The sequence below is a fragment of the Mesoplodon bidens genome (assembly GCF_964165515.1).
Source record: "Mesoplodon bidens genome assembly, chromosome: 5".
Taxonomy (NCBI): domain Eukaryota; kingdom Metazoa; phylum Chordata; class Mammalia; order Artiodactyla; family Ziphiidae; genus Mesoplodon; species Mesoplodon bidens.
In genome coordinates this window covers 48901106-48914928 of record NC_138161.1, presented here as the reverse complement: position 1 = coordinate 48914928, position 13823 = coordinate 48901106, and the positions used below count along the sequence as shown (strand labels likewise).

The window sequence follows — 13823 nt, the reverse complement described above, 5'->3', positions numbered from 1 at the left end:
CTATTTCCATGAAAGGCATCAGCTGCCCAATGCACCCTCTGTTATGAGCATGCCTCAAATGACATGGTTAAGCCACAATGTCAAATCCCGACTCAGGGAGTTTCTAACTGAATTCTTCTTTATTGCAGTTCTCAGGGGAAGGACCCCCGAAACACCGCAAACTATTTTAATACCTAGGTTTGAATTGCCACTGAGCACTCTAGGTAAAAATTATTAAACACTGCAGCTTATTATTACCTTGGAAATATTATGCATGCTTGAAAGAAGTCCTTAGGCTAATTCATTCAAACTTATCTCCTCACAGAAAAGAAGGGACACATGGCTTATAGAACAATAAACTCTCCAATACCAAGCCCTTAAATGTTATAAATTCTTTATTTTATAATCTAGTATCCTAAAGAGTCTTTCTCTATGACAAATCCTTTGGTAATTTTTCTTGGGGGTAGTCATATTTTGATATTATATTTGATTCTTTTAATTCAACATTATTGTGTCACTGAATAAATTATTTTCTATATTTTTCCTAAATATCTTTCTACTCAACTGTTTCTCTTGAAAGAGAAGATATATTTATGATATTTCTGCAGACTGCTTCTTAGAATTCTTAGAATTTACGTGCAATATCAAAAAAGTTGTTGGGGGAGCTTAAATATAAAGTCATGTAGTTACTGAAATTCTATTTTTAAAAACTATTGGACAGACATTTTCTAGTTCATATGTGTTTGGTGCTTGACTTGAGTTTAAACTTAATATATCTGAGAACACACATACGCATAGCTGAAGAAATTAGGACACTAGTTTAATAAGGGTGAAAAAAAGAACCCAAACTCCTCAAATGCAGTGGCTTCATTATACAAAATAGAAAAAGAAGCTGTCTTATATTATCCATCATTGAAACACAGGAGTAAGAAATATATACTAGTAGCAGTCCCTTACCTTACCTGAGTAATTTGCATTTGTGTGTTTGTTTTTTGTTTTTGAAGCTTGAGATTTTAAAAACCTTTTCTCTTACTCCCACTTCAAGCCATAACATTTCTTGTGTTTCATTGCAGCTCCGAAAATTCTTCCAGAATTTCCTCAGGCAAAAACACCCTTCCCTTTTGAGAAACCTGGGGGCACCTTGGGTAATAACAGCACCTTAAATCTGGTGTTACGACATGGGTGGTGATTGCTTAATTCTGTAGAACACGTTTACTGGATCTTATCTATGCAAACCTCAATGAACTGCTGAATTCAGCCAACTCAGCCAAACAAGTGGTTGATTTGGTTTAAAAAAAAAAAGCCAAAAATAACTATTTCTCTGATTGGATTTTCTACAAATTTAGTAACAATTATCAATCTATTAATTCCATATATAGCCCATTTAGTTAGTTTTCTGTCCTCAAAAAGGTGAGAGTATGACACCAAACTCTAGTCTCCTTCTGGTCTCTACTCAAATGCTCTCTAAATGGGTGTATATTGATTTCTTCTTCATATGTGATGATGTTTAATTGGATCAGTATGTGTTTTTTATTTCAGGCTACTGGTAGCCACTTAACCACACCAGCAACCTATTTCTGTCTCTTTATCCTTTCAAAAAAATTCTCAGTGAATTCCATTTCTTTTTTGCTGTAGCTTCAAGTCAAAAGCCATGGATTGTGCCTACAAGTAAAATATCTGAAGATTCCAAAATTCTGCTGCCTCAAACTGGTAATTGCATTCTTTTTTTAAAAAATAGATTGGAGCAACAGTATGGAATAACTTCTCGTTTTTATTTTTATAGGTTGTTTAGTTGATTATCCATATACTTTGTAGTAAATGGTAAAGTTATAATCCATTCTTGATGCTTAGATGAATTTCATTTTTTTCAATACAAAAGCAAAATGCGTTTGCATTTGTTTTAAAGATCTGTGTTTTAATGTCTGGATATACAGTTAGAAGTCTGGCTAGAAGATGAACTGTGAATTGGCTCATTGAATTTCTAGAGATCTCTTTAGTGACATGAGAGCAGTAACAAAAATAAGAATCCCATCATGATCTGATTTAAGAGTATGAATTTAATATTTCCCTTGCAGTTAGATATTTGCCTCTTTTTCAGTAAAATATCCAATGAACATTTGAGAGTTTACTTTGTGCAAGATATTATTACTGAAATAATAAAATATGTAAATATTACTGAAATAATAAAATATGTAAGCATAAAATATGTCCTAAAATATGTAAACATATTGTGATATAGAGGAAAGACCACAGGTCTTGGCATTAATACTGGACCTTGGTTCCAGTTCTGGCTTTACTACCAACCACATATTTTAGCTATTTTTCTCTACTTTCCTGGATCCTGGTTTGCTCTTTTGTAAACTATAGCAATTGGCTTTTTCTCCCGAGAATTCTTGTGTTCCAACACTAAAATTGATTGAGTGAAATAGCTTCCTTTTTAAAAAATAGATTTTTCTCAATTAAAGAGTTTTTGCATTTACGTCTTTTATTTGATGTCTAGTGGTCAACTAAAGAAAATATTCAGCATGTGAGAATTATAAGAAAACCTCACAAACCATTTTGTGTGATTACTTCTATGATTTTTGTTTTACTTATTTGTATTTTAATTTTGTGAACCTTCTAGTGGTGATTTTTTTTGAGTACATATAATTAGTGTATAATGTAGTTAGAAGTTCATGTAATGATGTTAAACACACCCCCATTCTGTGGTATTCTCCAGAAAGGAGTCCCGCACAGGACTGGTTTGAGAAAGGATGAGAATGAGCCTACAGACACATAGATCTTAGTCAAATGATCCTTTCTCTGGTGAGTGTAATTGATTCAGATCTTAGCAAAAGATACAAGGATGGCATCAAATGAAGTAAGCATGTCTGTTACAGTCCTCCCTAGTTTACTCAGGTGAGAAAACACTTATAAGTTGGTTATAGTTGTCAGCCAATACAGAGAAGCCTTAAATTGGGTCTTTCTAAGCCTTGATTCCCCAAGTCACTGACCCTGAAATTCTAGTGCCATTACTCAATGTGGGTGCAAAAACACCTTCAGAATCACCTTCAGGTCACCTGAGTCTAAAATCCAGGCTCTGGGTGGAGTTTCATACTGAGCCTCTAGTTCTGTTAACACAGAGGCACAGCTGCACTGCAGACTGTGGAACAATGCTAGTCTGTGGGCGTGTGTGACGGTTTATCTGCTGCACTGTGGCCCAGCTGGCCTGACCCCCATGTCCTTTACAAGTATCACATCTTCCAAACCAAAGACTGTTGGGGCCCACTGAGTTAGTAGAACACTTAGGTCCCTTTTCTCTCTCAGCTTCTGGGCTATAAACACAGGGCATATAAGGTCTTCCTGGTTTCTCTTGAGCAGCCTCTAGATTTTTGGTGTTTATGATTATTTAAGAGCAAACTGACCAAAACCTCCAGGAAACCACTTATGAAATTTCAATGCCTAGGATATGAATTATATATAAGCCTGAATTGAAGCAAGCTCTGGGGGGTAGGGAAAATATGTTTGCAGGTGAATGTTGTAGAGTTACAAAGAGACGAAGATAGATGAGATTGGACATCCCGGTAAAAGAAAGGTTCCTTTTGCCTTAATTACAGCAAAGGAATATTCTGGTTTTGCCGGGTGGAGTATGAATAGTTGCTAATGCCACAGGAAGCAGTTTCATTATTCAGCTGCTTCCCTCCTGCTAGGGCCACCTTAGGCTGCCAGAGAACTTCCAAAAACTGTCGACTGCCAGCCATCTCTAGATGAAGTGTGTGGGCCTGTCATGGGCTGTAACAGTTCAGTAGGTATGACTGCAGTCATAAGCATCAGCCACAGAAACTTCCTAGCCTGCCGTTACTACACTGAATTGTTATGACTGGGCTACTTGGTATGATGTTTGGAGAGAGAGCATTGGCATCACCAGGGAGCTTGTTAGAAAGGCAGAATCTTGGGCTCTACTTCAAATCTGTTGAATCAGGATCTGCTTTTTAACAAGATCTCCAGGTGATTTGTATGAGCATTAACGTTTAAGAAGCACTGTCTTATCACTGTAGTCTGTAATACTTTACATGGTACAGATAAGAAGCATCGAATGTGGTCAGTTATAGGACAGGAGGCCTGAAATCAATGTAAAATTGGTTTCTTAAAGTGGGCGCTTAAGTATTTCTTGTTTCTGCTAGTATTTTTAACACTTCCATCTACCTCTTGTATACATGTTCTGTGGCATCTTCCTAATGTGATAAATTTCTAATTAAAATTTATCAAATGTGTTACTTGTGATTTAAAGAGTTGGTATATTCACACAACCCTTTTATTCATTTCAGCCTTTGTTTCTCAATTGATTTTGTGTGAATTTACACAGGCACTAAGTTTCTATTTCCTATTTAGTTTCAGCATATATGATTATTGTATTTTCCAGTTACTCACATGGCTTCCTAATGCAATTACTTGAGAATTAAGAAGAGAGAGAGGCAGAGATAGTACTTGAATGCCAGTCCATAAAATCATCGGTCTCATTTTTAGTTGTTACATCTTTTGAAGAAATGATATATTTCAGCTAGTATTAATGACATTATTATAGCAAAATGAACATATTTTGTTTTCTCTGTTGGCATGCGATGATGCATCTATATTTACTATGTCAATTACCTTCAGCCAAAGACTACCAGGAACACACCTGTATTTGAACAAAGTTAGGTTTATTTACTTTTTGTCACAATGGAGAATGCAGACCATGAGGAACTGTGGATCTGTTAGTAAGAAGATGTTATGGGATTTAGTCTTGTGTTAGGTGATTCTGGGGAGTGTTTAAGGAAGCGAAGCTTTGCTCCGAATTGGATGCTGTCTGAAAATGGGAATAATCTGTGACAGAATATCTTAAGAATTCTTAACTAGAAGGCGAGAAAAGAGGAGTAAGACTAAAGCTGTGATTGGTAAAGATATTAGCCAGAATATGAGGACAGTAATTTTTGTGCTCATGCGTTTGTGTCCCACACAGTTACAGAATGGTCTTGTTTTTGTCTTGGTCCATCTTTGTCATCAAGTGAACTTGTCTGATGTTGATGTTCTTTTCAATTGTCGATGTTCCGTAGGTGAACACAACAGCCTAGCTGTGAGTGCCTGGCCAGCACCTGAATACCAGGGGCTGCTTGTTTCTTTATCAACCATTAAACATGGTTTATCAGTACCTTTTGTAAAACTCATTTTCCTTCAATGTTTACTAGATTTGTTTTCCACATTTACTTCATACTCTGTATCAAATAATCAGAACGCATGCTCTTAAAAAGATGTCTGTATTACTTTTGTCAATAAAAAGCTATGTGGCAATTCTAACTTGCATGTCGAATATTGAAATCATTTCAGTAGTTTAGGGCTGCATTTTGTGATCTCATTATTTGGAATTGTACTTTCTTTAAACCTTCTCTAAAGTATGTTCAAGTAGGATTGACTGATTTTGCTTTCCTTAGCAAATCCACCCTTTCTTAAAGTACAGAAAGGAAATTATAAAAATCTGCTCTTTAACTATATGCCAGAATGTAAACTTATTTATAAATTCTATATCAAAAGAAAGTTGGCCATATTTTAGAAATACTTACGTGCTTATAACAATCATTCAGAAAAGTCAATCTTTCTGATGATGCAATAGAATTGGTCTTATGTTCTGCTGGAAGGTAGCCAGTAGAACATGGTTGGAGAAGGAGAATAGAAATCAGTGTTTTGTTTCTGGCTTGCTAATGCTATCAGTGTTAAGCATCCTTAATTTACTTGGTCATCCCCTTAAAAGATCATCATTTAGTACCAGGAGGGATTTGAACCTTAATCAAATAAAAAAATGATTTCTTCATATAACCCAAGATGATGCAGTGTGTTTATTTGCATCCTTAGAAAACTCTCCAGCCTGTTCTTCCCCTAGCATGCCCAGACAAACTGACTTTTCCCTCTAATTGTACAGTAACTTATTACTAAGATGACAGTTCCTTCTGGCATAATTATTTCCCCTTGAGCAATAAACAATTATCTTTAGAGACTTCCCTTGGCAGAACTGAGGATGGTCTGCCTCAGTCTTTTCATTAGAATCCACTTTGGGAGCTCCCTTTAGGAGTTCATTACTGATTATTTTGCAGTGTTTCATTCTTTCAGTACTTTGTAGAACTTTAATAAATTGCTATATGCACTTAAGCTCTATAAATTATTTAAAGCCTTGAAAACTGAAGTGATCAGCATGCCTAAGGAGTGGTATACTGGTTGGAAAGTTTCAGCCACAAGTGGTTTGTTCACAGTGGTTGAACTCTACATTTGGACCTTATTGTCTTCCTATGAGGTGTTGATTAGCATAGATCTGGCCCACCGGACTGAATTAAGCCCTAGAGAGGAGAAAAAATAGGAATAAATGGTGGTGTTGATGCTTTGAGATCAGGAAAATAGAATTTAAGTATACCAGATGGTTTACAGATTTACAGTGGCCTCAGAAATTTACAGCCACAGCCTTTGGTTTTGCTTCATGAGGATTTTCTTGCAGGCAATATATTCACAAATTTCAAGGCCAACCAGAAAGGTATTTTATTTTTCCATGAAATGAAGAGAGCTTTATGTACTTATTTAAATGGTACTGAGAACTCTGTGTGTGGTGTTTATAAATGCTTTTCTCATCCAGCTACTTATTGATGGTCCTGTTGTATTTTCCCCTTGTGTCTTTATATGTGTGTTTAGGATTCTATTTCCATGGCAAGGTGTGGCCACACAAGCATATGGCAGGTAATTGTGTAGTAGAGGGAGAGATTTGTGTGCACACATATGTGTGTTATAAAATAATTAAAGGATCTGTTCATTTATTCTCATCTATCCTTACTAAGAGCATAAACTACCCAACTGTCAAACTCATTGTTATTTGTTCATTGTAATGGAAATCTTGCCGATTAATTCCATTGAGTCTTCCCATGTACAAGGCTCTGGGGTAAACCTTGAAGTCCATAAAGAGCATGACAGGCACAATTTCTATCCTAATGAGGTCATGAGGTCTTTCACCTAAGAATTTATGTTTTAAAAGGAGTCTTTATACATATGCAGTTGAATATTATTCAACCATAAAAAAAAGATGGAATAATGCCATTGTAGCAACATAGATGAACCTAGAGATTATCATACTAAGTGGAGTAAGTCAGACACGGAAAGACAAATATCATATGATACTACTTATATATGGACTCTAAAAAATGATACAAATGAACTTATTTACAGAACAGAAACGGACTTACAGACATAGAAAACAAACTTACGGTTAACAAAGGGGAAAGGGGGTGAGGAGGGATAAATTAGGAGTTTGGGATTAGCAGATAGAAACTACTATATATAAAAGAGTTAAACAACAAGGTCCTACTGTATAGCACAGGGAACTATATTCAATATCTTGTAATAAACTATAAGGGAGGGTGGGAGGGAGATGCAAGAGGGAGGAGATATGGGAACATATGTATATGTATAGCTGATTCACTTTGTTATAAAGCAGAAACTAACACACCATTGTAAAGCAATTATACTCCAATAAAGATGTTTTAAAAAAACAAACTAGGGCTTCCCTGGTGGCGCAGTGGTTGAGAATCCGCCTGCCGATGGAGGGGACACCGGTTCATGCCCTGGTCCGGGAAGATCCCACATGCGGTGGAGCAGCTGGGCCCGTGAACCATGGCTGCTGAGCCTGCGCCTCTGGAGCCTGTGCTCTGCAACAGGAGAGGCCACAACAGTGAGAGGCCCACGTACCGCAAAAAAAAAAAAAAAAAACCTATAAGGGAAAAGAATCTGAAAAAATACATATATATGTATATACATACATATATATCTGAATTACTTTGCTATATACCAGAAGCTAACACATTTTAAATCAACTATATGTCAATAAAAAAATAATAAATTTAGAAACAGTCCAACAAAAAACTCTTTCACATAGTTCTTAATATTCATGGAATTTGAATAAGATAAATTGAAGAATTCTTGATCATTGTAAAGGCCTTGTCTGTGTGCCATCATATGTTTCCAGAGCAATATCAAAGTATTTTTATTATGGAATTTGCATCTAATCAGTTTTTTTAAAGTAAAAATAAAATGTACAACCAAACATAATTTAGCAATGTAGTTTTAGGAAGTTATAAACAAATGAGAAAATTGTAGTGTGGCTTATTTCATATTATTTTTTTCTCTGAAAAATATAAAAATAAAATTTAGTTATCATGATTATAAGCCATTACTGTTTTTTGAAAGAAACTAAAATTGCTTTTTATAGCCTTTGAATTGAACTGCGTATTTTACTAGCCTTAGACTTCTCCTACAAATTTTGGTCCCATTTATATTCTGTGAATGCGAGACTTAATGACAAATGGCTGGAGAATGTCACCCACTAAAGTAAACTTTGGTGACAGAAGATGTTTGCCTCTAAACAATAATGCATGATGGCATGTAGAGTCTAAAAAATAGAAGGGTTTACCCCTCTTAACTATTTATCAATTTTATAGCTGGAAAAGCCCTTTAAAAACCAGGGATACCTAAGCATTTCCTGTGTTTCATTCTGGTATAAAAAGAAGTATATTTACAAGAGTTTTGTGGGAGTTTTTGTTTGTTTTTTTTTAAATTTTATTTATTTTTTTATACAGCAGGTTTTTATTAGTTATCCATTTTATACATGTTGGTGTATATAGGTCAATCCCAATCTCCCAATTCATCACACCACCACCCCTCCCCCCACCACTTTCCCCCCCTTGGTGTCCATACGTTTGTTCTCTGCGTCTGTGTCTCAATTTCGGCCCTGCAAACCAGTTCATCTGTACCATTTTTCTAGGTTCCACATATATGCATTAATATACGATATTTGTTTTTCTCTTTCTGACTTACTTCACTCTGTATGACAGTCTCTAGATCCATCCACATCTCTACAAATGACCCAATTTTGTTCCTTTTTGTGGCTGAGTAATATTCCATTGTATATATGTACCACATCTTCTTTATCCATTCATCTGTCGAAGGGCATTTAGGTTGCTTCCATGTCCTGGCTATTGTAAATAGAGCTGCAATGAACATTGGGGTGCATGTGTCTTTTTGAATTATAGTTTTCTCTGGATATAAGCCCAGTAGTGGGATTGCTGGGTCATATGGTAATTCTATTCTTAGTTTTTTAAGGAAACTCCATAGTGTTCTCCATAGTGGCTGTATCAATTTACATTTCCACTAACAGTGCAAGAGTGTTCCCTTTTCTCCACACCCTCTCCAGCATTTGTTATTTGTAGATTTTCTGATGATGCCCATTCTAGCTGGTGTGAGGTGATACCTCATTGTAGTTTTGATTTGCATTTCTCTAACAATTAGTGGCATTGAGCAGCTTTTCATGTGCTTCTTGGCCATCTGTATGTCTTCTTTGGAGAAATGTCTATTTAGGTCTTCTGCCCATTTTTGGATTGGGTTATTTGTTTTCTTAATATTGAACTGCATGAGCTGTTTATATATTTTGGAGATAATCCTTTGTCTCTTGATTCGTTTGCAAATATTTTCTCCCATTCTGAGGGTTGTCTTTTCATCTTGTTTGTAGTTCCCTCTGCTGTGCAAAAGCTTTGAAGTTTCATTAGGTCCCATTTGTTTATTTTTGTTTTTATTTCCCTTACTCTAGAAGGTGGATCAAAAAAGATCTTGCTGTGGGCTTCCCTGGTGGCTCAGTTGTTGGGAGTCTGCCTGCCGATGCAGGGGACGCGGGTTCATGCCCCAGTCCAGGAGGATCCCGCATGCCGCGGAGCGGCTGGGCCCGTGAGCCATGGCCACTGGGCCTGTGCGTCCGGAGCCTGTGCTCCACAGTGAGAGAGGCCACAGCAGTGAGAGGCCCGCATACTGCAAAAAACAAACAAACAAACAAAAAAAACCCAAAAAAAGATCTTGCTGTGATTTATGTCAAAGAGTGTTTTCCTCTAAGATTTTTATAGTGTCTGGTCTTACATTTAGGCCTCTAATCCATTGTGAGTTTATTTTTATGTATGGTGTTAAGGAGTGTTCTAATTTCATTCTTTTACATGTGGCTGTCCAGTTCTCCCATCACCACTTATTGAAGAGACTGTCTTTTCTCCATTGTATATCCTTGCCTCCTTTGTCATAGATTAGTTGACCATAGGTGCGTGGGTTTATCTCTGGGCTTTCTATCCTGTTCCATTGATCTATATTTCTGTTTTTGTGCCAGTACCATATTGTCTTGATTACTGTAGCTTTGTAGTTTAGTCTGAAGTTTGGGAGCCTGATTCCTTCAGCTCTGTTTTTTTCCCTCAAGACTGCTTTGGCTATTCGGGGTCTTTTGTGTTTCCATACAGATTGTGAAATTTTTGTTCTAATTCTGTGAAAAATGCCATTGGTAGTTTGACAGGGATTGCATTGAATCTGTAGATTGCTTTGGGTAGTATAGTCATTTTCACAATATTGATTCTTCCAATCCAAGAACATGGTATGTCTTTCCATCTGTTTGTATCAAGAGTTTTGTAAAGAAGTCAAGAGTGGTTGATTTTTGGAGAACTCCAGTTTCCGCCCTGTCCTATCCTCTTACATCCATTACTTCAGGTCAAAAACTCTTGTTTAACCCATGAAATGAGGTAGTAGTGTGCTTCTCAGAGCTGCCCAAACAACATAAAACTTCCAGCAAGTGGTGTTTTTGTGTTTTTAGCACTCAGCTATCAGAAACTCCAGAAATAGAAATATCAGGGACCAAACCTACTGGCAAACATGTGATTTTAATCTTAATTATATTTGAGAAAATGTTTGGAAGTAAGAGGTCCCTGACAGTTGGGAAATTTCAGACGTGAGTCACAGTTGCCAGAGGATGATGGAAGGAGGGCTTCTTTCCCCAGGACAGTGTCTTCTGGGAATAACTTGAGGGAAGATGGAGGCCTGGCTTGGAACCTCCAGGATGGAAGGGCCTTGTTAATATGGAAAAGAAGTAGAAAGAGGGTGAATAAATATCATCTCTTAGAATAGAGTACAAGAATATAAGAAAGTTGGTCCAATGTCACTAGATGGAAGGGAAATTTGGGAGTTAGGATAACATAAAGACAGTATGGTGTTTTTCAAAAGCAACAATATAAAATATAAATAAGTCAGCTATTAATTGACAATTTCTTACCTAGTACAAGGGGTTTAAATACAAGTTGTTAAATTTTCCTGATTTGTCTAGTAGTTAGAGGGAGCTGACTTTGCTGGATCCATGATTTGAAATTGGCTTAAAGTGAACCTAAGATCAGCAGCTGCCAACATTTTTGTCCTTTAAAAAATGAGTCATTCTTATCTAACCCTTTAAAACTGTAGCTAGACTAAAGAAAACTTTACATTGTCAGGTAATAAATTTATTCTTGGGATATTTGCATATTTTAACTCATAATATTCTTTCTGTTTTTGAAGATTTTGCAAAGCAGTAGATTCACCTTCACAAACTGAAATATATTTCCTGCCTCTTTTGTATGCAGTGCAATATAATTACCCTCTCTGCATATCAGACTGTGTTGCATGGTCTGATCTTAGCTTCCCTACAGCTTCAACTAGCAACGGTTCAGTATCATTACATTGTCACTAAATTACAAGTAACCCCAATGTGTAAATTTTCCCATGAGCTCCTGCCTTTATCGTTTATTTCTGTACAGCCATTTTCAATGGGCAAGGGAAGTGACACCTGCCTCCTGACAGTTCATGCTTCCTTCCTCTATACCTCTCGTTACCATGGTGATGGCTCTTAGTACAGAAATGGGAACTTTCTAATTTTGATGCTGTTTTTGCTTGCAAATTCAATTCTTAAGTGAATGTGAAAATTATCCCTACATTAAAATCAACCTGTATTTTTAAGGTCACCCTACTTTTCTTTATGTAGAATATAAAACTTATCTTTAAACCCACCTAGATTATAGATGGGCTCTTGGCTCCACGGAGGAATGTAGAAAGCTGCCTCTAGGTAAAATGGCAGGAAGGATGGTACAGGAGGAAGGGGCTGGTCTTAACTCTGCCATTCCTGGCCCTTCAAATGGAATGGGAAATATGTCGAATTTGACAGTCCCAGTGCGTGACCACTAGCAAATGTCCTCTCCTCAGTGAATCTCAATTTTATCATCTAGAAAATGGAGATACTACCCCATTGTCTATAACATGGGGCTAATGTCTACCTCACCTATTTCTCAGGGATGTTAAGAGAGTTAAATAAGTTGATATATGAGAAAACGCTGTGCAAACTATAAAGTGCTGTGCAACCTGCAAAGTGCTGTGCAAACTGTAAAGTACTATCCAGACATCATGATGGTAACTTTTACTAAGTACAAAGACCAAGCTGTCATCTTTGTGCAAATTACCTCAGTGTGACTGCTGTTTCCTTCTTTGGAAATCTCAAATTGCCATCTGATTTCATTTGTGTTTGTACTCTTTGAAGCTGTTTGATTTACAGCTGGCAAGACTTCCTTGTAAATAGCACTATGCTCACATCACCCTAGGGGTCAGTGTCAGGGCTCACTGCATAAAGGCCTTTAGTTCAGGGCAAGAAGGACTAGAGGCAAGTCTATTAGTGATTGCTTACACGTTGCTGACATGACCAGTAGCCCACAGCCAAAGCTCACTAACACCTACATGAAAATGTCCTCTTTCAGCCAGCATTAAAATATGTCATGAAATCTTTTAAAATTAAAATTAACATCTTCTTTTTTGTTTTACCTTTTCTTTTAAAAGCCACTTATGATGTTTTCTCAAGCCCTACAACATCAGATGAGCCTGAAATATCAGAGCCCCACACAGGTACACCCAGCCTCTCAATTCTTTTTTTGGATGCCAGGTATTCTGACAATACTGCACCTAGTTCTCCCTTTCATTTTTGCAGAATGAAAAGGTGCGCTCTCTAGAGCTCCACAGGAGAGACATGACAGTCTGTGTCAGGGAGATGAATTCTACCCACCTCTCCCACTGAATGATTATTTCTTCACATCCATCAGTAAATAAACTCTGCCACATGTGGGAGATGCAGATAGATTAGGTTGCCACTGAGGCACAGTAAAAATAATGGCCTATCTCTCTGTTGTTCAGAGTCATTCTAAAAAACTTTTAGATTCTTAGTTTTCCCTGGTGTAGTGGTTCTCCAGTGGGGGTGATTTTGCTCCCTTCCCCCTGAGGAAACATTCGGCCATAGCTAGATATAATTTTGGTATCCTGGGAAGGTATTACTGACATCTAGTGGGTAGAGGCCAGGGATGCTGCTAAACCCCTGCAATGCACAGGACAGCTCCCACACTAAAGAGTCATCCAGTCCTAAAGGACAATAGTGCCAAGGTGAGAAATCCGTCTCTAGAGCAATCATGTCACTCATTTGTCTATAGAAGTTCAGCTGGGTCTAATCTTTGGCATTCACTTACTGATCTATCTACAGTGAGTTTAATTCAGTCCAATAGTTCCTTCTAGCAAGTATTTATTGAGCACTTACTAAACTAGGTACTGCAGGAGATTCAAAGTAAATAATACTGGTCTCTGCCACACAAAGACGTATGTCTGGTATTTGTGTGTGTGTGTGTAGCCTTATCTTAGCTCTATTGGTGCCATGATAAATAAAGGCAAATAATTTTAAACAGCAGCAGAAAATTTTAAGAAATGAAATAGAATGCTAAGAGTAGATTCAGCTAGCAGTTTAAGAAACAGAGGGAAGGAACCAGAAAAACCACTTGAAAACAGTTCAATATATGAAACATTGTTTTATCATGGTTTAACATTTGAAGTTTGCATGTTTTTAAAAATGAGCTCATCTTCAACTCCTAATGAATCACTACTTTTAAAATGTTGGTCAGCAATCTCTCAAGTGCTCTTGATATTTTTCCCCATTTGAG

At 37.0% G+C, this 13823-nt stretch overlaps 1 protein-coding gene across 14 annotated transcripts in view; it reads left to right on the top strand.

Annotated features, from left to right (window-relative positions):
- The window catches only part of ABI3BP (ABI family member 3 binding protein), a 250305-nt gene that overhangs the window by 124709 nt on the left and 111773 nt on the right, over positions 1-13823 (top strand). For 12 of the 14 annotated variants that reach the window (XM_081235521.1, XM_081235527.1, XM_081235520.1 and 9 more), the window contains exons 12-15: positions 129-203; positions 1053-1124; positions 1615-1689; positions 12682-12747. In XM_081235521.1, the coding sequence (XP_081091647.1) occupies positions 129-203; positions 1053-1124; positions 1615-1689; positions 12682-12747 (288 nt within the window). The remainder of the gene's footprint in view (positions 1-128; positions 204-1052; positions 1125-1614; positions 1690-12681; positions 12748-13823) is intronic. The other 2 variants (XM_081235522.1, XM_081235523.1) reach the window with 2 other exon arrangements.